The sequence below is a fragment of the Chaetodon auriga genome, chromosome 13 (assembly GCF_051107435.1).
Source record: "Chaetodon auriga isolate fChaAug3 chromosome 13, fChaAug3.hap1, whole genome shotgun sequence".
Taxonomy (NCBI): Eukaryota; Metazoa; Chordata; class Actinopteri; order Chaetodontiformes; family Chaetodontidae; genus Chaetodon; species Chaetodon auriga.
The window spans coordinates 17,449,175-17,474,884 of record NC_135086.1 but is presented as its reverse complement, the minus strand read 5'-3'; the positions used below and the strand labels follow the sequence as shown (position 1 = coordinate 17,474,884).

The 25,710-nt window shown below is 42.5% G+C and overlaps 1 protein-coding gene across 5 annotated transcripts in view; it reads left to right on the top strand.

Annotated features, from left to right (window-relative positions):
• The window catches only part of il1rapl1a (interleukin 1 receptor accessory protein-like 1a), a 159,776-nt gene that overhangs the window by 53,806 nt on the left and 80,260 nt on the right, over nucleotides 1-25,710 (top strand). For all 5 annotated transcript variants that reach the window (XM_076746127.1, XM_076746124.1, XM_076746126.1 and 2 more), the window contains exons 3-5: nucleotides 8,515-8,800; nucleotides 15,298-15,484; nucleotides 16,826-16,979. In XM_076746127.1, the coding sequence (XP_076602242.1) occupies nucleotides 8,515-8,800; nucleotides 15,298-15,484; nucleotides 16,826-16,979 (627 nt within the window). The remainder of the gene's footprint in view (nucleotides 1-8,514; nucleotides 8,801-15,297; nucleotides 15,485-16,825; nucleotides 16,980-25,710) is intronic.

Here is a 25,710-nt window from a genome sequence, read left to right as displayed (position 1 = left end):
TTATTAGGTATTGTTTTTGGTTTATCTCTCAAAGCCTCACATTGCCTTTGAAATTACTCTGCCAATATGTATGCAAATGGTAACATCTACTGCCAGAAATTAGATTTACTTCATTTCCCCATTGTTCCTGGATCCTGTCTGTGGTCCTCAGGTGCAGGTTCAGTCATTTAATGCAACACTGTTGTGCATTAAAGCACTATTTACATTGTATGCATGGCAAATGATGCCAGGAAAAAAAAGCAAGATGCAGATAAAGAGAAACATTGATTTAATTCAGGATACAGCAGGATATGATGAGTGTATTGTACTAATGTTAACACAGGCAGGCATGGCCAGGATGTGGGATAATGGCCTCGACTTACAGGAATACGGAGTGATCAGCTATTAATTTTCCAAGCTCAACCTGCACAACAGCAACAACAGAAAGCAATGAAATAGATATGAAATAAAGGGAAAAGGAGGAAAAGACAAGGTAATGCAAGACAGCCATTTGAGCATAGCAGCCATTATAGGAGACATTAAGAAGGTTCATTATCATACATTTACTCATTACCAACATCCCGAGTAGTGGTGGCCATCTTAGTCCGTGCCTGTAGAGTGTTGGGGCAGGCCTTATTTAACCTGCCGTGTCACAGCCAATGTTTACAGCCTTCCTGGAAGTAGAAAGTCAGTGTTACCAAATGTTTAAATTAGAGCTACACCAAGACCATATAACAGATTCCCCCAAAAGAAGAGAAGAGCATCCCTCTCTGATTAAGTGTGAAAGACTTGTTGTTGCAGACACAGAGTCTGGAACATAATCAAATTGTAGTAAATCAGCCAGAGTGGAATAAACACATTTGCAAAAGATTGAGGTAACAGGACACTTCCAAACAGTGTCTGCATGAATGTTTCAGTCGACAAACACTTTAACATCAAGCTATAAGTTAACATTAATGACTTTCTAATTCCTATCAGTATTTTTTGTTTTACTTCTGTTTAAGGGATAATCGTGTTCTATGTTTTGAAACTACAGGGGCCATAATTTGAAGGATTTGAGGTGATGTGAACAGGAATTTCAGGAAATTGTAAAAGAATGTGAAATGAGCTATTTGCACTTTGCAGTATAGGGAGAGATGCACAGATAGCTATCACTGGGTCACTTTGATTCGAATGAGAAGCGTCTTTTTTGTGTGATTTCTAAGCGGCTTCATGGACGTTTATTCACAATGTACATCAGAGTTTATCCTGGAAGTCACTCTGAATCTAAAACTATGTGTATCATGTCCGTGTGTTATGACCCGGAGAAGGAGTAGGATTTTGACGCAAATTGCAGCAATTGGGCTCTAAAGGATTTAAAATACCGGTTGTTTGCCAAACTGCAGTAACTCGTCCCGTTGTTTTTAGAGCACCACCACAAATCTGCCCCTTTCGCCGTACTCAGTGTCTTCGCCTCACGTCTCTCCCTGCCCGCCAAGAGAATATTTTCTGTGACCTATGATGAGAGAAGCTACGAAGGAAATTGAGCTGGAATCGAATACAAGCAGGCAAAGAGGCAACTTTCTGCAAACAAAATGACAAGGCTGCAAAAGAACCAAATACAGGATAAATTACTTAATAATCAGCAGAAGAAGCCAGATTTAGGCGACATTAACCATAGCAGTTGGAGCTTATTGTGACATTGGGCCGCTCAGGTTGGGGTTTAGGTTGGTGGGTAGATGTTTGGCAGCGGGCGTGCCAGACACGCTGCGTGTTTGTTTTGCATATACAGCCTTCACATCCCATCCCAGCTTCACTCGTCTCCGTCTCTTTCTGCTTCTCAGTCTGCTCTTCCAACCTTTAACTAAGAGGATCTATGTATATACTTTTCCGCAATCTTGGTAGAGTTTAAACCTAGATGACATGGAAGCCTGGAATAGCGTGTTACATGTCTGCAGCTGGGCCTAAAGATGGCCAGTTGCCTGATCCATCTGTTCATTTTGTCAGAAGCAAATAACTCGACAACTACTTGCCAGATGACGTAAGATTGAGTAGGGAATTTCATGCTTCACCAAAAAAATTGACTGGTATTACTGGCTCAGATGCTTTTTGCTTGTTTGCTTTATTTACTGGTGCAACCTTTGGTGCTGGAAAACTTTACAGATTCTGCAACAGATTGACTGGTTTCTGTGAGGTAAATATTTGTGAAAGAAAACAGTCTCAAAATCACTGCTACACACACAAAAGGAAGAAAATATTTATACCATGATGACAATACCAGATGTGCAACTTGGGAGATTATTTAAAGTTAAATCTAGACAGAAAGACAAAAGGAAAGTAGAGTTATCCGAAGTAGAGTGCTTTTCTCTGTTTTTTGGACTAACACCAAAGGTAGTTTACTATCATCTTTAGAGAGAAATTATCAGTATTGGTCTACATTTGCATATAAATGAGCAATGGTGAACTGTCAGTGAGAGATAATGATTCCGAAACAGAGAAATATGGAGTGGCACAGCACTGAAGGAGAGATTAAGAAGACAGATGTCAATTTAGTTAGTCATACAAGAGAACAAGTGAGTGCTAAGTACAAACATACTCAGCCCTGCATCAGTGAAGGATATATTGTATAATACATGTATACATAATTTATCGTGTTAGGAATTGCAAAGATAACCTTTAAGCTTACGTAGGTTCTGACTTGGAAAACTAATAAATTAAAGATTGTTTGGGATTTTTCAGCTCACATGCAGAAATTCTCGAGTGTTATTGTTAATTCAGGCCATGTCAGTTCCTGTTAAAGCGGATGCTGGCCCCCAGTGGACCAGAGGAAGACCAACTAGGACCAGAACAAAGCCAGCCTACATTAACTGGGGCTGTTTGTTGTGGATACCAGACAACAAAGATGGATGACGCAGAAGCTTATTTTCCTTATCAGGTTGTAGTTTGCTGAATCTCTCAGCAAGCGGCATTTCAACTTCAAAGGGTCCGTCACTGAGCTCACAATAGTCCATTTTTTTTTCCATCTGAACCGAAGCATTTGACAGTTACCATGGAAGTATTCACACAAATGGATCTGATATCATGTTCTGTTCATACGCTTCATGATTGGCATTAAGAACGATTATTTTCATGAGCTTCATAACAAGTTTTTCAAGCAACAAGGCTAGAACTAGGCAGAGGCAGAGCACTGATTGCATTAGCTGATTGGCATCAGCTGTTTTGTTCATGCTTCACAATCATTGTCTCATTCACAGCTGTGGCTATCAGCTGACTTGTAACACCCAATCAGCTTCATGTGGGTGTACAGCGTGACAATTAAAACCTGACACTGCCAATGCTGTTCCTCCTCCTTATGTGCGATATTTTTTGGTATTGTTGATTACACTGAGATATAATGTTCATGAAAGTGTTCATGTCATAAAGGGGAATTTATTCTCCCAGCAGAATCTTCGTTACTGCTCCAATTCTTTGAGATCTTGATCAAAGGACAAAACATTTTTGGTTAAGTCTGACTGTGGAGCCATTTGCCAACGCTTTTCTCTCCACTTCGACCATAAGCTGGTGGGAATACCATCTCCTTTGGCAAGCGCACTTCAGTGACATCTCAGCAGTCATGTGACTTTAACATCTCAGGTGATACGCTGATCATGTGACTTTTTTGTGCGTATTGAGTGACTTCTTGTGACTTTACAACTGATGAAGATGTTTGGATGATGATGATGATTTTTAACACTTCACATGTTCTAAGGTTTAATATGTAGACATGATAGAAAAATGGCATTTCTGGTTATTCATCTGTTAATTTGAGGAGTGCTCCAGTCTCCTCATCCATCCACGCTTACTGTACCTGATGTTTTCGTCTGCTGCTGCTTTTCATCTCTTCGGTGGAGGGGCAGCTTGAGTGATGTTTGCATCAAATGTTTCTTGCACGCCATGATTTATTCACCAGGTCAGTTTCTATTGCACTCAAATTCAATATTCGTACAGAAACATGTTGATGGAAACACATTTAAAGAAACATGGAATTCACCCAGGTGAGATGGTGTGAACACCTCCCTCTATTTTGAGGCCATCGAGTTCCAACCTGAAAGAAACACTCACGGTGGAACTGTCAGATAAATGCCAGTGATTTACAGTTGGGATTGCACCACTGCATGACTCAGGTTGTAGTCAACTGTACTGATCTTTTATTACCTTGAGACCTAAAGTAGAGGAAGAATGATGGAATTAAGCTAATGAGCCTAACATAGCCAACTGTGATTCAGTACCTGAGCCTAATGAGACTGATGCAACGATATTTTGTTGTTCTCTATATGTCCATCTATCACATATTATCTCAGTATAAAGGACCTACAACAACAACATGTGCAGCACAGGAGAATAATATGCAGTTTGCAGAAAGATTATAGGGAGTGTTTTTATCTTTTCCCAGGGCTTACTAGTGCAGTGAACCATTTACTATAGATTCTGCACAATTACCTTGAGAGGTGAGCACAGCTCTCAGCCACAGTACCTACACTTGTGGAGCCAGAAAACCATGGAGATCTATTGTACATAATTAGCCTTTTTCAACGCTACATAGGTGAATTTCCATTGTGGGTCACTTCTAAGCCTCTGGGGTTATTGGTTATACAAGCTGTTTGTTGTGTAAGGTAATGATCTGTTTCATACATACAGACAATACATTCTACAGTGTACTGAAAGAATTATTCATAACTGTTCTAAACATCAGTTAGAAATCGCCAAACAGGCCATGGAGGAGGAAAAATATCAACGCCAGGCCAGAGGGAGGGAGTCGGCTGGACAGGGAGATAAGAAATCATGTATGCGGAGTGGGCGTAAACTGAGGAGGAGAGAAAGAGAATGAGAGCGATAGAAAGTTATTAAGAGTCCTTATCCACATATCATCAAATGTCTGCCTTGCCTGCGAGAACCCCGCCGCCCACCCAACATCTGATAATTACACTTCATTAGGGGAGCAGGTAGTGATGAGAGAAGAGAGGCCAGCTACTGAGGGCGACATGAGATCCAGGGAGAGACATGGAAGTAGGAAGGCGAGGCACACTCGAGTTACATGCTGGAAAGGATAATGGGAATTTGATTATGGAGGAAAGAAAAACAGGAGTTGATGCAGGTGACACGTAGGTCACTCGGTGATTGTGTGGTTGGGCTGTTGTGAGTGAATGAATGTGGATAAATTTACAGCAGCTCAGGGGTCCGTATTTATTGCCTTGGTAAGATGGACAAGTGTGACAAGGCTTCTGTGACACACACACACACACACACACACACACACACACACACACACACACAGATCTTGTAGCTTGACATTCCACACCTTGCTATTTCCTTGCACCAGCCATACCTATGCCCTATTCACACCATGTGATGTAGCAGTGTTAGAGCATCAGCAGCAGAGTAAAGGAGTGCTGCAGCTTACGGTGCTGCAGTGAGATTCGCTGGAGGAGAGGCCAGTTTCCCTCAGTCATGTGGGAATATGTCCGTATGGAAACATCCTTTACAGTATGTTACAGATGTCCCAGGGGTGCATCAAGGAAAAGTGAGAGATTCTGTATTTGTGCGAGTAGATGTGTAAGTGCTGTCAGCAGAGAGAGAGTGAGAGGTGAGGACTGCAGTATTCCTCCAGCGGGAAGCATCGATTTTCCGGCCCCAGCGTGGGGATGTGGGAAATGTCAGCCTCTAATTGAGTTGATAAAACCGTTTTGAGTTTCAGACATAAATATGGTTTCCACCACAAAAGGGCACTGCATTAGACAATTCCCATTGGGAGGTCCACGAGGAATGAAAGGTCTCCTCGTTGTGTTTTTACATGTGCATGTCCTTATGCATTGGGAGTTTGTTTCTTGGACTGCACACGTCTGCAGATCTGCACGGTGAAAGCAGATAACAGGCACGCCGCTACTGGACAAAATGTTTTGTTTCATTGTGAATCAGAATGCGGGCTCGTTAGAATAAACAGTTTTTGTTGAGGCAGGGAGGCCAGAAATGGAGAGCGTGAGAGAGAGAGGCAGAGGTCATATCCATTAGCGGTGTAGAGGGTGAATAAAGTAAAGGCTGAATGAAGCCTCTGCTGTCCCTGCTGATTAGCAGATTGATATGCAGTGAGAGCAGAGGACTCACCTGCTGCCTTCAATGGAAATTCACTCTAATGTCAGAGGAGGAATAGTCTGTCTGTGGTGTAGTTTTTCTGTGATGATTAGCTCATATTTTATCTATAAATGTTCACAGCAGAGAGATGCACAACATGGAAGTGAATCCTGCCATTTCTGAAAAAGTAATGCAAAAGATTTTTTTTCCTTGCTTTTAGTTGATAATTTAACCATATAGCTCAATAATGAAAAAAATACAGCTCGTCTCCCAGACGTTAAGGTTCTATATGTGAGATTTTGCACATTAATATAGCAGCAAACAACTTTTATTATGTAAAGATATTATGGCGTAATGTGGAGAACGGCCTCCCACACAACATTATAAAAATGAAAAACTCCCACACTTTAGCCACATAAAGCATATTTTACTTCTTTTAGGTAGCTAGCATTAGCAGGATAGCTAGCAAGCCAATGATTATGTTACATGGACTTTTGGTCACTCTGCAGATTATAGTAATAGCTATAATTTTATTAAAACAAGGAAAGAAAAGAGAAGAAAAGAAAAAGAAAAAACCTCTATACTTCCAACCAGCAAAATAATTCGCAAAATGTACATCTCCTTTCTTGCTTAGTGTACCTCGTCACTTGGCACTGTTCACAAAAGGGTAACTTTATTCTGTGGTTTATCTCGCTGTGTGTTCAGGGGCCCTTTTCTTGCTGAGAAAGCGAAGGGAGGGCGGCAGGTGTGGCCAACCCGTCCATTTGTTTTGGTCTGAGATGCTGGTGCTCTACTGTGGCTGAAAATATCATGTGTAGCTCCTTTACATTTTTAATAGCATTCATCATAAGAAGCTTGACAGTTGTATAAAAGTTTAAAGTTAGCAGGAGTGCTTGTGAACACTTATGAGACTGCACATGTGCATGTTTGCTTCTATAGGGGACCTGCTCTCATTATTAGGAGTGATAATTAGACAGGGTTTCACACATTGCGCCCTGCACAGACGCATGCACTCTCACACACATGCATACCCCCACACACACACCCACACACACTTTCTGTTTCTGTCACATTCATACATAAGCGCACACACATTTGTGGCTAAGTCTACTGGTAATTAACAGGCATAATTAGGCAGACAACCATTCATATAGGGAATGCACACTCATGCAAACACGCACAAGGACACACATTACTTCCCTGGTAATTAAGAGTATTAATTACAAGCATAGCTGTCCCTGTGAGGCTCTGTATCACTCACAGACTGGCACACAGCAGGGTTCTTATTACTTTATCTCATCACACCATCACCACTTCTCTCTCTCTCTCCCTCTCTCTCAGTCTATCTGGTTACACATGCCCTAATACACACCTGCCAGATAAACAAATGGTAGCTAATTAGTCAGAGACTGATAGCTGGCCATAGGTTAACCTCCAGTAGCTTGGGAATTGAGAGAGATCTGCTGGCTAGAACTAGAACAGACCAGTGTGCCTGAGGGGCTGTGCTAGTGTCTGTGATTTTTGTCAAATGCCCTTTCAGCTACTGGACCCTACATGTATACATTTCAGAAATTAGCCTGGGAAATGCAGTTCCCACTTGTATTGCACGTGTTATCTTGTGATTTTATCTGTAAAACGAGCTAACCTACTTTTACTGTACTATGCAACCTAAGCTCTGTGGACATGTAGGCCAAACTCTCGATCAAGTCAGGGTAGAATATCTTCAGTGAGTGGCATGCAGTGCATAGACAGACAGGCTGAGCTAGCCTGTTAGCTCGCTACAAAAACTGTGACAAAGAGCCTAAGGAGAAATATCTGTCCATAGAAATGTTAGACAAAGAACACACCTTGGATCAAGAGCTTGAGGCGTATTTCCAGTTAATGAACTCAGCTTGCACTCTCTGGCAACGGAGCTGTGGCGCACCCTCAGCACTTGGCGGAGCCTGACATCATTTATGGAGATATTTTACAGTTCGTTCTGAAATTTCACAGTGGTTGCGTGTTTAGACATTGCAGGATGGCGTCTGAGCTGTCTCTGCAGAGGCCGAGGTGGCACACTTGCCCTGAATGTGCGAGCAGCATCAAGGAAGCAGGAGAGGAGAGGAGGTTGTCAAGCACAGGCGTCGCTCAGCAAAAAGGATACATACAAACTGTACAGAGCTTAATGTTCCATTACCAATAAAGCTATTTAAGTGAATGCCCTCTAATAAGTAAGAAGAGGATTATTGTGGGTGGTTTATGACTAGTAATCTTCATCCCTCTCATATGTTCTTGAAAGTGACGTGAAGATGCATAATACTTCTGTATTGTTTTGCTGTAAATTGAATGTGCTGTTATTACACCGCAACTAATTCTGCCTGTGCTCATATATATTGTATTATTTTTTAATCATTTACTTTACACACACCCCAGTAATGTGTTGATGTATGTCTCTCTGTTTGTCTCTAGTGGACGGCTGTACAGATTGGTCGGTGGACTACCTTAAGTACCGTGTGCTGCAGGGTGAGCCGGTGCGGCTGAAGTGCGCTCTGTTCTATGGTTACATCCGGGCCAACTACAGCCAGGCGCAGAGTGTGGGCCTCAGCCTGATGTGGTACCGCAGCTCTGGCCTGGGCCACAGTGACTTCGAGGAGCCCATCTCTTTCGACGGCATACATATGAGCAAGGAGGAGGATGCCATCTGGTTCAGACCTGCTGACCTACAGGACGCCGGCCTCTACTCCTGCGTCTTACGGTAGGAGAATGCCGGGAATGATGCATCTCAAAGTTCACTTTAACAAGTGATCTCATTTTGGATTTCTGTTTTTCTGCAAGATATACATCAGCGATTTGGGAAAGGGCTTACTTGCTTTCTTGCCAAGACTTAGATAAGAAGATTAACACAACTCACATGTCTGTGCATTAAGTATTGAGCTGGAACCTGAAGCCGGCTAGCCCGGCTCTCTTCAAAGTCTTTGAATATGGCTACCAACAACGCTAAGACCTACTAATTAACATGTTGTATCACCCTTTAATCCAAACACAAAAAGAAATTGTGAATTACGGCAGAGTTAAGCGCAATAACATGCTGATCACCCCTGCTTCCTCTGTATATGCTAAGCTAAGCCTATTGCTGTCTGGCGATGAGAGTAGTCTGGATCTTTTCACTTAACTCCTGCACAGAAAGTAAAAAGGCATATTTCCCCAAATTGTGAACTATTCCCTTTAATCATGGAAATCATGCCTGCATCCTCAAAGCAGACATAGAGTAAGTTAATTGCAAAATTCACCCATGACTGATGATTTATTAAAACAAAAACTTTTGTATTATATGAAAATTTCTTGGGTATACTGTCTTGTGTGTGTTTGTGTTTGTGTGTGTCAGAAAAAGAGAGAGAGAGAGAGAGAGAGAGAGAGAGAGAAAGAGTCAGAGTCAGTGAACTGTAAGCCATGTGAAGTGTGGGAGGGGGAGATATATAGACAAAGAGAGTTAACTGAATGCAAAAACACAAACACGCACAAACACACACACTTTAGTGGGCCGTTGCAGAGAGACTCTTCCTAATACAAGATGCATAATTATGTGGCAGTAACTTATTAACCTTTACAGTGGAGAACATCCCTCAATTAACGCCTCATTGCAGCTCTTCATTTCAGAGAGTTTTTAATAAACCCAGTTAAAGGCCTCTTAAAGACCCAGAGAGGCTTGCAGGATACATTGAGTGTGACCGGGGGGAGTGTGTTTGTGTGCAATGATACCCCAGCCTATACTTCATTTCATTACGGCACTCTGTAGGGCTCATCTGGCATGAACACTTTCCAGTGTTGTCTCACTATAAATTAATATTATCTTTGATTATTGACTATTTTTTCTAGCAAACCTTTATTCCAATTCATAGTTGTGTTTGGAAGTTCAGAGCATACTGCAGCACTGGAGGTAGTTTACTGAAGTACTGTACTTAAGTACAATTTCAAGCTACTTTATACTTCTACTCCGTTCCATTTATTTGATAGCTTTAGTTTCTAGATACTTTGCAGACTTAGATTAGTAATACTATATACAGTTATGATATCTCATTGTAGGTTAAGAGACCCAGCATTATATACAGTAGTTTAAATTTACCCAACTTTTACTAGCAGCCACTTTAGAGTTACATAAATGTAAAAAATGCAAATGTAAATCAGGTTTTGTTGTCACATACAATCTTACACACAGTACAAAGTAGTGAAATTTGATCTGTGCAATTAAGTCATCCCTGAGGAGCAGTGGGCAGCCACTGTGCGGCGCACAGGAACCAGCTCCTGCTCTGAGCCAGTGCCTTGGCCAAGGGCAGTGACAAGAGAATTAACTTAATATATATGTTTCTGATGGAGGGGAAACCGGAGGAAACCCACACAAGCACAGGGAGGGAATGCAAACTGAAAGGCCCGGCCCAGCCCACAGTGGAATGCAGGACCTTCTAGCTGCGAGGCTGTACAGTACTAACCACGGAGTTTCAGTGCACATGATGTGAAATGATTCTGAAATGGACAATTCTTTGTCATGACTGCTGTTTTTTGGGGTTCTTTAAGGATATCTTGATGCTAAAACTTTTGTTCTCGAGATTTTGAATGCAGTGTATTTGTACACTGTTGTATTGCCACGTTTACTTAAATAAAAGATCTGAGTATGTCTTCCACTACAAGCATGCTGTGATTCTGTAGAGCACTTGAGCTGTAAAAAAGTGCCCCCAGCCCTGTGTTACTCAGTCTGCTCGCGTTGTTCTGGGGAGATTTCAAACTTCTCTGATGCCCTAATCAAAACACTGTGAGAGATTTGCCTCTGAGCTGAAATCAATTGTCTTTTTGTTAGGGAGTAAGCTTTTGAGTCACACATTTTCGCACATATGACCCAAGCACTCTCCTCTAAAACTCCCTGCAGGCAAAGGGAGGAACAATATACCCTCATCTCCTCTTTGCCCAATTCGGATTTCATACAGTATATGCAGTAGACCCTCATTTATCCAAACCTCAAACATCTGAATGCCACCGAATGTTATAACGACCCCCACTGACACTACTGGGGATGAACAAATACTACACAACCATCTGATTAAATAATTGAATCAGCGCCTCTCTAACTTATTATCATCAAATATTGGATATTTAAGCTTCATAAAGGTAGGCTTTATTGCAGGACTGATGTATTGATTTGTTATTCAAATTACTTCATATGTATCTAATAAACTGGCAGATCAGTGTGTATAGCAGCCCCAAATCATAATGAGTTACTCATTTGTAAGAATGTCATCATTAATGCATGCAATTAAAAGCACATTACATGCTGCTGGAACTGAGCTGAACTGCATAGCACTTTAGAATGAGCATGCACACAATGAGTTGCATTTTGAAAATGTTATTTCAGTGTAAATGAGTGCAGAGACCTAATTCAGCGGCTTCAATCACCTGCGTTTATATAGATTCACGATGGATTTTTGGGTTTAAAATTTTGAAAAAACGGTGAAACATCAGCCCTTTAATTACAATTAAAACATATTGAAACAAATCAGTAAAGTGTATTCATAAGTACATGTAATGCTACACTCCATACCACCGTGACAGTAAGAAAAAAGAGGTCTAACACAAGACCACTTTCCACAGCAGTGTCATTTTTAATAGACAAGGGTGTGAAAATCATCACATGTACTTGAAGAACAAAGATACTCACCTCAGTGATGTCCAGCAGCCACTGTTAACAATTGTTAGCTGCTCAGATTTGTGGATTTTATTATTTTGCATCCTTGATATGTGAAATAATTGTTAATGTCTACAAAATGTTAAATGTGCTAACTGATGCATTTTCTTTACCTTTATTTTGAAGTCAGTTCTCCTCTAAAAAAGTTCCATCTTTTTACCACATAAGGAAAACATGGATATTTATGGTTTTGTCAAAGGACCAGAGTTACTGCGGGAGCTAATGTGCACCACCTGGAAAATGTAACTTCATCCCAGGACTATGTGAGGCACAGATATTTTTGACCACGACATCACAGTCATCATGAGATACATGGAGAATCAGTGCAAGCAGAAAACTTGGTGGTAGTGATGCAATGGGCTATTTAGAAGTGATGAGGACCACACACTACGCTACAACGAATTTACCGTATTACAATTCAATCTGATCTTGATGTAAGAACCCTCAAATTAAAGCTGATAGTCAGTATTTTAAAGCCATAGCCATTGTTTCATGTCAAATCCAGTGCACTGGAGTACAAAAGCCAACGTAACAAAAAATGTGTCACTGCCCTAATACCTTCTGATGGCACTGTGTATATGGCAGGATAGTTTCCAATTGCTCTGGGCATGTTGTGTACTATCTATAAATGTAGGTAAATCCCTCTGTGTTAAGTTCAGCTTTTCACTGAAGCCCTCCAGATGTTTTTCTCAGAAAGAGATATGGAAGAACACCGAAGTGTGTGTCTTTCGGTGCTGCATAAACGTGTGTATTTGCTGTGGCGTGTGCATGTGTGTGAATAGTTATCTTTGTCCTTCTCTGTCTGGAAATTTAAGTCTAATCGCCAGTTTTCATGTGAAGGTGAATTCATTTACATAGCAATCTCCATGTGCTTTCTTTCGCTCTCCTTCTCTTTCACTCCTTTGCTCTTTCTCTGCCTTTCCCCTGCGTGTCACCTCACATAAGGTCCGTAACATCAATTCAGATCCATCAATCTTTCTGCCTCGCTCTATCTCTGACGCACACACTGCCACAGTCCCTCTGTGTTTCACCTGATCAATTAGTTTATAATAATTCTAGTAATGAGTCTGTGTTCTGGAATGGGTCAAACCACGTGCATTTCCTTCCCATGATTGCATTATCCAACGTGTGGGATCATAATGTGTGGAGAATTACAGCTAACGTCAGCTGCAGATTAATATCCAAAGCAGCTACACTTGAATAGAATGTGACAGACGTGAAAGACACTGCAGGATGCATCGACCCCCGGCTGTCCATCAATCAAGCACCACCACTGACATCTTCCCACAATGCCACAGGGTGCCCGCTGTGAATATTTAACATGTAGAGATGTCTCCCATTGGCTCCCTGGGGACTTTAATGGCTCAGGTGCACAACTGTGAGAGGTCATTTCTGATCATCTTCCCATTACATCAACAGGCGGGGGGGGGGGACTTTGTAGGTACAAATTTGTCTACATCTGCGTGCATGTGTCCATGTGTGTTTGCTTGGTCTTATTTGTTCTTTAAAGAAATATATTATCCAAGTGTACTCTGTAAGCCCACAGCATCACATCTTCCCACTCTGTACTCTCTGGATACAAGGCACTGAGTCAATAATGTTGGATTTCAGCACCAAGAGGGCATACCTCTGTTGCAATATCTTACATCTTACTTTTGTTTCCTACAGCATTTTCCAGATGCCCTTTTAGTCCTTTTCTGTGTTGTATGTAGAGGTATACAGTATCTCTTTTTTTCCCATTCCAAGCAGCTATTCTGTTTCTGCTCCTCTCATCACTATCTCTACCCACTCTTCCATGGCTGCATGTAGTCACATTTGTCTTTTAAGCATGTGCGTCTGTGTGTGTGTGTGTGTGTGTGTGTGTGTGTGTGTGTCTGCATCTGTGTTTTATGGTCCCAGGGGGTCAGAGGTGTTTATACGAGAGAGGTGACTCCCTTATTGCTTCCATAACCTGAGTAGATCATATGAAACCCTGTCATTTACAGTGAATGGGAGCATCTGGTGAGCTGTAAATGTAATGTAATGAAATGAAATGAAAGCCCATATGGCTGTACGCACAGCCTCCCGTTCGACCAGCCGAGTGACTGACCGAGTCACATCACAGTCAGGCTGGGCCAGGCGGCAGGGGATAAAAACACAGACAGACATTATAAAAGCATGTGGGGTTTCAGTCTGGGACTGTTTTTATGGTTTGGACCAGGCCGCTTACTTCAAATTAAGGAAAACCATAATGCTGCAGCTAATGATACTTTAGATTACAGTGTGCTCACAGTTTTGTGGCAACAGTTTGGAGGCATCCTTCTGCCCATCCCTCTGATCCATGGTACATTGTCCAAAGTTCTTAATTAACTTTAGTACATCCAGAACTTCTGTGACCACATCACCCCTGTCCTCTTCACTAACAAAGCCCTACATAACCAGGCTGCCTCCGCTCCAGCTCCACACTGCTTCCTGCAGCCTCCGTTACACCTCCTGCCCCCACCATTCAGGGCTAAGGACTGGAACCAGTGTAACAGGGCCTTCTCCATAGCTGCCCCTTCTTCTGATACTTTAAACACATCAGTGACTTCTTGCTATGTTCAAGAACTCATTTAAAACTCACCTTTTTGGAAGTGCTGTAAACATTTGATTTAATGTCCAGTGCTACCACATACTTTTACTGTATGCCATAAGAACTTCACTGGCCTGCACAGAGCCATGTCTTTAACCTCATCGGTGATGTTTGGGATGAAATGAAACCTTATACCTCAACATTTTTGGCCAACCTTGCTCATGCTCTTGGGGCTAAATGTGACCAAATCCCTGCAGTGTGGCTTTAAAATCTTGTGGAAAGACTTGCACCAGAAAAGGTGTCCGCTTACATTTCGCCATGTAGCTTGAGTTTTGCAGAGAACACCTTGTCACAGTCACTTTAGAGGAGGCGGGTGCAGTGGGATGGCATTGTGTCAGCGGTGATGGGCGCTGAAATGATGGTGCCTTTGATGATAATGATGATTTTGACGACATTAATAACACAGTAAGAGAGAGTGGGGGACATCCTTCTCCGCCAGCTAGTGTGCATTTGAGGTGAAGTGTGTTGATGGTTGCTGGGAGACGGGTGGGTGTGCAGTGGGGACTAACTCCTTGTGATGACCAAGCAGCTTTCCCTTCCGTCATGTAGTGAGGGCCCCCTCAGCATTTGTCTCTTCTCTGATTAGCATTCCCAGGCCCAGCTGACTCCCCCCATAAATCCATTAGTGGTCGTGAGTGTGAGTCATTGACTCGGTAAAGCTGCTGAACACATCGTTATTGCTAACCCCGAAACATAGGGGAGGGGAAGGGAGGCAGAGGGGGGGATGGAAAAGGATAAAAATAACTGAAATGTTAGCAGAGGGAGCAAACATAAAATTCCACTTGTTTCAGTGTGAGCGGTAGCATCAGTGTTACTGTCTTATTTTCTGTAATGTAACATTGTTCTGTGATGTAGCGTATGACATGTAAAGATGAATCTTGACCTCAGCGTTGCTCTCTGCCCACAGGAACTCCACGTACTGCATGAAGGTGTCCATGTCCCTCACTGTGGCGGAGAATGACACAAACCTGTGCTACAACTCCAACATGAGACTGAATGAGAAGGCCGAGCTCAGCAAGAGTAAAGACATCCTCTGTCCTGACATAGATGATTATGTTGAACCTGGCAAAGAGCCAGACATCATCTGGTATAAGGTGGGCTAGCTCAAACCAGCACGTTTGTAATTATGTGATTATGTTTATCTGTACGGTGTTGTGATTTATGTATCATCTGTACACCTGCCTGAAGGTTCATTGTTATGTGGCAGGCAAAAGTAATAAGAAGGGAGTCAATGTTTGTGATTATACAACCGAGGAATATTCTTGAATGGTTCATTGGTTTGTTTTCATCTAATTTCTTGGCTGTTTAAAAGCTTTGTTGGAGACATGGTTTCAGATCACTTAGGCAGATTATGTATGGGTATATGATCACGATGAATTACGAAAGTGCGTTTGCACTGTGACAGTCATCTACAGAGAACAAGGACAGAGCAGAGGGCATCCACAGAGATGGCTTTCATAATGAACACAAAACTTGGATGAGAAGAAAATTGTGCGATGTCACTCTTTGCCCTGCGGAATGAGTGGATGTCCTCCAAATACTCCTAGTTCCTGATCTTTATTCAGCGTGCGCCCTCTCCTCTCTCACCTGGGTTCTTGCTTTTCCCAGGTCAGGCACGGCCTGCGGACAACAAAGTGCATCCTGGTGAAGGGCTCAGGCCAGACTAATCACAGGCAGATCAGCAGTAGATTAGCTCAGCCGGGCTCGACCTCTAGGTTTTTCCAGAATTCAATTACGGTCTGGGTAATGACTGGGAGTGCTGGAACCCAGAGTTATTTGGACCACTGCGGAGCCTCCGTGATTGAATTCGAAGGTTGCCGGGAGCAATGGTGGAATAGAATCTGCCGAGCCTTCGTCACTGCCAGAGCACCGAGGGCCTGGAGAGAGGATCGTGTCATGGAGTCGCTCGTTGTGCCTGCGCACACATATACTCACACGCACACAGACGCAGCACAAACACATTTATTTTGCCAGCAGAGACGACTGTAAATAACATTCTCTGTCCTCTGTGGCTCGACAGACGTATTGAATGGAGAATATTTAGTTCAGTGCAATAAATCTTGATCAGATAAGTAGGATTATGGCTACGCCTTATCATTTTACTGTATGGAGTTTTTATGTCAGTGTGCCAAGCTATGCATCCCTACCACTTCATCCACTTTCATAATGCTCAGTGATGTTAGACAGCTTTTGTGCCCAGCTCAGACCACTTGAAGTCAGATGGATCTAATTCATTATGAAGCAGACTGAAGGTCTTAAATTTCATAATGTCAGGCTTGCCCGGAATATTTCATCCCTGACCATGTGCAGCACACAGTTCCTTTCCATTTTTCTGCTGCCAGTCATTTTATATTTTACTTCTCAGGTGATTTATCAATTGTAATCTTTGGGCAGAGGTTTTTAGTCTGACCTACCTATCCTTCTCAAATGTACAGGAGTGCCGTCCAAAGCAGTGGCGTGCCACTATCATCCAGAAGAGAGACATCCTGTCTATCCAGGAGGTAAAGGAAGATGACATTGGGAATTACACCTGTGAAGTCCAGTTTGGTGGCTTTTTGGTGAGGAGGACGACTGAGCTCACAGTAACTGGTAAGTCTTCAGGAGAAATGAAAAACATAACAATCAAAGTGTGGTTTTGTACGTGTGAACGGGCTTTTTGCAAACTCTGCTGTTAATGCTGGAAGAATCAATAGAGTAACAGTTAAAACAGTCACAGGCACTTGGAGAAAAGGAATGAATGGTAACAAAGACACACGCGCGCGCGCGCACACACACACACACACACACACACACACACACACTGAGCACTGCAGTGATGCCCTGCTGCTGTGTTAATTGCTGGGGGAGGTTGAATGCTGTGGCCTGGCCTCTATCCCTTATTCTAACTCAGCACTTTCCAGCCAACCAAGCAGTGTTGAAATATTTAAGGCTATAGGCTAAACCCCTTCACACAGAGAGCTAAAGAGCCAGGACCAAGGTCAGGAGATTTACGGTTCTCTTACTCTGCTCGCTCTGTTTCTATCCGTCTCACTCTCCCTTTGCCTTGCACAGCTGCAAGGTGAGCACATGACAAATAAATGCATCCATTCGTTGTTTCTCACTGCGAGCAGACTCCAGGGCGAAACCCGGGGATCGGGGGCTCTGAGCTCATGTGTTCTGCCAGGTCAACTGCTCTGATTAGTGTTGATGAAAAGGTCAAATGCAGTTTTTCCACTTTCTCTCCAACCAGTCTAGATAATCCTATGTTCCCCATGCTACCTTCTGTATTGTTATGTGCCCACCAGAGTCACGTCACACAAATTAAAGCCTGAAGTCGTGGTTTTATTGATGAGCGGTTTATAAATGAGCATTGCTTGACCTCCAATTTGAAATAATCGTGAATTAATCACCAAAATGAAAAACTCCCACTGTGCATGTCTTCATGCATCAGTTTGGCACATCTGAGGATGGTGCGTATTGTAAAGATATATCATTAAATCAGTGGATTGAAGGTGGTAAGCTCAAAAAGGTGTCAAGACTGATTTTTAGTGGATTCACTCTCTGCTGCAACCCTGGTTGCTTGTTCATTGCATCACACTGGGTGTGCGATTATGTTTATTTTTGTATCTGAATCAAAGAAATGTATTTGGGCCATGCTGCTGTGATGTTTACATGTGCTTTTAATCAGATAATACAGTAAAGCTCTACCAGGATTCATCTACTCTATAAGTGTCGTAGTGTGTGTGCATGTGTGCGTGCGTGTGTGTGTGTACAATGTTAGTCCACACAGAAGTAGTGTTAACATTTGATTAGTATCTTCTTTGGTGTTTATTTATGTGGCTGGTCATTGCTCTTGTGTGATATGAGGGTGATAGCACTGTGAGATAGACGGGCTCTTTGCTATCTAGCAAACAGAGGGATACATACCTCAACCTCAGCATGGTGTTGGACGAGTCGAAAATGCAATCCTTGAGATGTGGCTTCCAGATTGGCTGCTCTTGCAATTGATGACTCGCATTTTAGCCCCGGTGGGGTTCACTAAATATGAGGCAGATAGGAGGATGATAAGATTTTATTCTAACACCATTACCATCACAGCGGAGTACTCCAAGTTCTCAGTGTTTCCATGATTCCCTGTAACATACCTGAATTAGAAATTTCTTCTGCACAGGCAAAATATTAGCATTGTGAGAGGCCACCAGCAGCAGGCCTATTAGGTTCTTTACCCGTTTTGGGTACCACAATTTAAAAGGTTGCTTTACCCAATTCAGTGAAAACATATTTTCCTCCCTATTCATGTATTTTTTGATTGTTTTGTTTTATTTGAGATATCTGCTGCTGAGACTTCTGCCACTTAACCATTACAGTGGACATCAACAGAATTGAGAGCGCTCCCAGCATTGTGAAATGACATTAAAATAAGTCGAGAGCAATACGTGTTTCCAGAGACAATGTTCCAGTTACTCAAGGTCATGTGCTGGCAACTGCAATTGTTCTCAATCAAAGTGTTGAAGGTGAAGTCTGTGGACTTTGCTGGGACATTGTTTCTAGACAGACATGTTGCTGTTGCAACTAAATCTGCATGGCACACATATGTTTGCATTACAGTAAATGTGTGCAGTTGTGTCCTCTACAGTTTGTGTGTTTGATGAGTTAAGTCCATGTTGGCTATCTGCTGTATGTACTTTGGCTTTATCCTTGTGTGTGCGTTAGCCTGTCAGCATGACCTCAATGTTCTATAATGACGGTGGTCATAAACACTTTATTGGGTTATAAATACACACAGTTCACATTAGTGACCCTGCAGAGGAGAGAGAGGAGGAGAGTGGGAGAGAGAGGTGCAGAGAGAGGCAGAAAGAAAGACAAAAAGATGATGGTAACATGAAAGATGTGCATTTAGCTGCCAGTTTATTTCTACACATGTCCTAGATTTTACCAGTTTGCAGTGTGAGTTATGTATAGCCAATACACCTGGCTGAACAGTAGGAGCCAGAACAATGGAGAATATATGGGAATAGCAAGCTTTGGAGTTAAAAAATAAATAAATAAAATGAAAATGCCATTGTTGTGTTTTCTTATAGTTATTTCTACACCAACCACGGGCTCTTGCATGCCTTTGTGTGATGCTGTCATGCACACATACAGAGCCACATAGACACACACCGTCTGAGGTACCTTGACACATGTTTCCCATAATGAAATGTCAATAAGTCATCAAAATAGAGGGAGTAATTTTATTTGACACAGCTTTAATGCAGGAGGTTGATGTGGGTTTTCCACAATTGTTTCTCTTCCTGCAGTACATGAAATAATTTACATGAAGCACATTTCCAAAGTGAGAAAAACTGAGTAAGTGTGACTGTCCCAGTGTCCCACATTTATTAGAAAACTTGCTGCCAGCTGAAAGCCATCAATGGCCGTGTAGAGAAAATGATTTTTCTTTAACAACATCACAATAGGTGCCTGTTTCAGTCACCAATACTGTATCATCAACTGTGCTGCTACTGCTCTAATAATATGGCTCGCTCTGCATTATCACAGCATTTTGCCTTCTTACCATACCAGTGGGGTACTTCCACTTGAAAGCTGTAGTATCCTGGTAGAATTAGATTAGCTCACTCTGACCATAGGCTCATTTCCTTTAATAAACCTACACCATCATCCCCTCAAGTGGGCGTGAGATTATCCACATTTTATCACATCCTGTTAAAACCAACATTGCCTGGGCGGCAAGCATAAAAGGCCAAACTACGTCGGAGATCTGAGGGCTAATGTTATAGTTTATTTGATAGGCCAAGAGGATGACGGAGGTCATTAAGTTTAACTGATCTTAAATATAGTGCGATAGACAATGGCCTTTGCTATGACCCTGTCTTGCTGAAAAGTGTGTGTGTGTGTGTGTGTGTGTGTGTGTGTGTGTGTGTGTGTGTGTGTGTTCTGTCCTGACCCAGCTTTACTATGTAACAGACTCCATTAGAAGCAGTACAAAAGCTGCTATCTGAACTGAGGTCAGTCTTGTAATAGAGGTTAACTATGGGCATAAACACAGGCTCGCCCAGATTGGGCTGATCCAGGAACCCCTTTATCAAGTGCCGATGCTCCTCAGGTTAATAGAAATGCAAAAGAAACAGCGATCCCTTGCCTCATTTTATGTTCTCTTCAGTTTATGTCAGGGTGCATTTAAATGTTCTTATCTCATTCTGAGCATGTGGACAGGTACAGCCTGTGCAGCACTGGGGTGTGTAGCGAGAGTAAAAACACCATTATCAACAGATGGAAAGATTTTGTTTTCTCTCTCCCCTCCGTAGACCTTCACCTCAACCTCCCATCTGTAAAGAGAGTGCCTTTTTGTGTACTCTTATAATTGATTCATAGCAGCAGCGGGTTCGCTATTTCCCGGAATCCTCTGAGGAATACAGAGCGTGGTCAGATTAGTCTACTCTTGTGTTTACTGTTTTCTACTATCAGAGACACGAGAAGCAACGCCTCAGCTGAAATAACCCAGCGATGATTAATTGATACATGCATGTAAAGTTTGGGCCTCTCTATCTATCCCTGCTTGTGTGTTTGTCTTCTTGGGGTTACGCATGCATACCTGTGAGTGTCTGGCGTGGTGTGATGTCTGTTTTTTAATGGTACATCTGAATCATTTCTATTCAATTTTTATGGTTCTCCTCGGCCTCGTTCCAGCACTATGATGGTAATGCTACAATAGTATAACACCAGATAAAAGCCCCGTTCAGCTGATGTATGCAGCTCCCTTTGCCGTCTGTAGGAACAAAAATATTATACGGAGGGAGCGGAAAAGGATAAAGAGAACAAGGGAGTGAAAGTGACTGATAACAGCAAAGAAGAGGGAGGAGAAGAGATAGAAAGAATGAAAAAGATAGAGAGGTTGCTGCTCCTATATCTTATCTGTATTCCTTGCCAGTGTTTCCCAGCAGAAACAGTGTGTCCAGGACTATAAACAGACTATTATCCCAGTGTTTATCACAGTGCACATTACCGTTTGCCTTTGTCGGACTTACTGTAATGGAGTCGTTTGGTTTGATGGATGCCTCAGGCGTTGGTTTCTATCTATTGCTCCCATTATACCTCAGTCTGCATCCCCTCACTGTAGAAATGTCTGTCTGCACATTCAGCATAGCCTGCAAGCATGGTGATTGAGGTTATGACCAATGTAAATGTACCATTTGGCACAGTGAATTGGAAGTGCAGAGGGCAAGAGGAAACCGAGGGGAGGAGAGGAATCATCTACTTTGCATTACCTCTTGTGGAATATCCACAGTGAGAGGGGAGGTGCTTTGGAAACTCGCTGTATGGTTTGTGAATGAGTGAAAATCAAATATGTGGCGGATGTTTCATTCGTTTGCGTGCAGTGTTTGTTTTATTACCTACCTTCTACAGGCGCCGTTACAGTTAAGCTTCGACTATCGGGGCTCACGGTATCCTGACCACTCTTGTCTTTGTGGGCCAGGTCTCACAGAGAGGACAACATGCATACTGTATGTGTGTATGAGAAAGAGTGTTTGTGTGTGTGTGTGATGAGGAGCTGAGGTGTGGGGAGGTGATCCAGGACATCGTCTCATCGCGGTAAAAGGTTCCTTACAGTTCTTCCTCTGCAGGGTCACCTTCAGAAGCATGAACACTTCACAGCCTTATAAAATGTTACTGCCGGTGTGTGCACGTGTGAGCGGGACTTTGATTTATTCATTTATTTATTTATTACGCCAATGGCTTGACTTTTACCTGGCCAGCTGGGCGTAATCTCACCCCAGCGCATGTTGGAACTGCAGGAAAGGACGGAGGCAGAAACAGTCAGCAGAGACACGAGGAAAGAGGACTGTGGCGTCCACACCTCCTCCATCTGTTTTCCTTCCCCCCATCTATCCCACTGACAGTGGATGGATGGATGGAGAAGCAGCGATTAGTGCTGATATTATCCTAGAGAGCGGTGAGAAGAGGAACGAGCGGGGCGAGATAAGAGGTGTGGGGTGCGAAAATGGGATGACTGAAACCTTCTCCGTCTCTCTGTCTATATGCTGGAGTCTTGCGTGAATACATCTGCGCCCGCAGTGTGTCAGCCTGTCGAGCTCACACTCAACACTCAGCCTCGGCCACATGTCCTTGGGGAGAAGATGATAAAATCACACCTGAGATAAGTGTTACTCCAGCAGTTGACTTTTCATGACCACCTACACACAAGTATGCACCTGTGTACACACATACACGTACAGCAATCATACCCTCGTGAAGCCATTATAAAAGCATTGTATATGTTGGAGATGTGCACTGTAAGCTATTGTCTTGCAAACCACCTGTTTTTGCTCAGTCAGCAGAGAGTCTGGTACGCGGCGTGAAGGGCCTCACACTCTTAATGCCGAGACATCTGCAGAGTTCCTCGTGAAGGGATGGTATTACCAGTGCAGGGTGGAGCAGAATGGCTCATTAGGTTCAGGCCAACTATCACTTTCGTCATTAACTAATCTCTCTCCCTCTCTCTGTCTCTCTTCCTCACCCCTAACCTCCCCTCCCCCTCCCCTCCCCTCCCCCTTCTCTCAAGTGTTCTCCAACTCACTTCATCACTATTCACCAGCTGTCCTCCTAGACTCTGAGCAGGCCAGGGTTCACATTGTTTTAATTCAATTAAAATTGACATCAGTCTGCATGTGACAAATGAAATTTACATCCCCCACCATTAATCTTGCCTGACCTACCCCACTCTACCCACACACACACCCTCAGTCTCTAGTTATTATCATTATCTAGGCCTATAGGGCCAGTACCAGAGCAGGAGTGGTGGAATTACAATTATGAATCTGTCTTTTGAAGCCTTTTGAAGTGTAGGTTAATAATAAAGGAGTGTTTTGCAGAGGCTGGCAATGTACATCCGGACATGCTTATATTTTAGAGACCTGTGAATTAGTCCCCTCCCAGTGGCTGGGATGAGGAATTTCACAGCTAAATATTTGGAAAAGCACTTGAGATGACTTATCACAGCTATTTGGATGACACACAGCTCTCCATTTCACTATCTGCTGATAACATGAGCGCCTCAGACTGCTCAAGCTGCTTGAAGGACATCAATCTCTGTGTCACAAAACCTCCTGCACTTAAACAGAAGTAAATGGAAATTCTAATGATGGGGTGCAAAGGCTGAGAGGCAGCAGATCTGTCCCTTACTACCACTGATCAAGTCAAAAACCTAAAAATTATCACTGATGCGGGCCTGTCAGCTCACCCAGATCACTAAAGTAGCCTTCCAACATCTCCGATTATTTAAGAAATATAATGCTTTCCGTCTCAGTCAGAATTGAAAACACAGACTAATTAACTGCTGTGTCCTTTTTACTGGTCTTTCTGTAAAAGCCATTGAATGGTTTCACCTCCAAATTCAATCATAGGACTCCAGTTCTTGAATATATAACGGCTGCCTGTTCATTACAGAACTGACTGTGAGATCCTGCTCCTGTGCGAAGCTGTTAAACACACAGTACACAATACACAAATACTTGTTTTCAGGTTGTTTTTTGTACAGACTAAGCAACAACAACAACAACATCTTTGTGGTAAACTAAGCTAACCATCTCTAGGCTCTATCTTCGTATTTAACATTTAATCTTTTCATTTAATTCTCAACAAGAAAGTGAATACGCTCAATTTTATAAATGTTGAACTATTCCTATTATGCTGTATTAAACAGTATATCTGACATGCTTTTATTTTATCAACACAACAGATTTTGCAGGTTGCAGGAAGGTTGTCAAATTCCCAGAATTCATTTAGGGATATAGCACTTGATCTCTTTTTTCTGTGACATTGTGCTTGAGATTGAATTTGAACTTGAGCTTAAATGAAGAAATTCATTTTTTTTTTTCTGTATTATAGCATAATCCCTCACAGAAATCGATTATTGGGCTGATATCTCACCAAAAATGAAATTATTTTTATAAGAGCATAGGCACAGATGGTTCTTATGTATGGAACACCATTGGTGATCCCCTTAACCAGATTCTCAGAGGCATCTTCGCTGAGAATCAAAGCCTTTTGCTGCTTAAAATGTGTGTATTTCTGTGGAAATCTACAGTATCAAATATCGCCAGGCTCTGTTTTTTTTAAGTTGCCTTTACAGACATTTTCATGAGTACTGCCTTATAAGCCTGCTGAAACACTGCAGGTGTAAGCCCGCTGCTCGCTGGTGCAGCAGTACATCCAGTGTGGTGAATAGAGAAACAAAGCTCTGTTGTCATGTATTCTCCTCCTGGTGTAAAGCACCGATGTTAGAGCAGCATTTGATTTCAATCCTCGGTCTCTGGAGAGGACAAACTTTTCTCTCTCTCTCTCTCTCTCTCTCTCTCTATCTCTATCTCTCTCTCTCTCTCTGTCTTTATATGCAATCAATTACATTACAGTGTCATGTACTGTATGTTCAAGCAGACACTGTGAAGATGTAATTCTTCCATTTTGTGTGCAGTTCCTGCTCTTTAGGACAAAGTCCTTTTGGACTGCACACTGGGATAATGGCACACTTGAAGTCTGAATCCTACATGTGAATACAATTTTGTACCTGGATTATACAATTTTGTACTTAAAGCAATTTTGTACTTAAAGCAAGTACTTGAAGCTGCTCCTGCAGTCTTATTTTCAAACACAGAAGTAGCTGCTGTCACGTTAACCCCGTGTCGAGACCACAAGCATGTCAGATGCATTTTTTACTTGAATGTCTCTCACAACAGATGCACTCTCATTATTATCTATGCATCTGTCTGCACCCACTCCGTGCAGACTCACGTCTCGGCTGCGTCTCTGTGACCTGAAGCATTTATAGGTTGTTTACAGTCACATGTCAGTTATAGCTGAATCGGATCAACAGGCTTGGTTCAGTCCAGGCTGAATTTTTCACTGATTTTACTGCTCGGGCAGAGGATGCATATATGTACTTCCATTGGCCCATGTGATGATAGCCAATAATAGCCAATAATCTACACTCATCCTTTTTTGGTCATAGAGGAGAGGAGCCTATTTTTTCAAGGTCAGTTTAAAATTATCAGTGACTTGAGTGTCAATCATGTGTCGATGGAAAATGTACAGGAATACTCGCACATATCAAAGGAAAACTGCACACTGATAGAAAGTTTGTCTGCTCCTTTGCTGCTCGACGCTTTAAAATGCACGGATAAGATAGAACCCGGATAGACAGACGCCTCAGTGCCGCATGAACGCCTCGGTGTGTGGTTTAATTTAAACGACTAGCAGGAAAATTTTGTGTCGAGCTTGTTGCTTACAAGTATAACACCTTGTACCTTGTGTTTTTTCTCTCATTCTCTGCCCGTCTTCATCC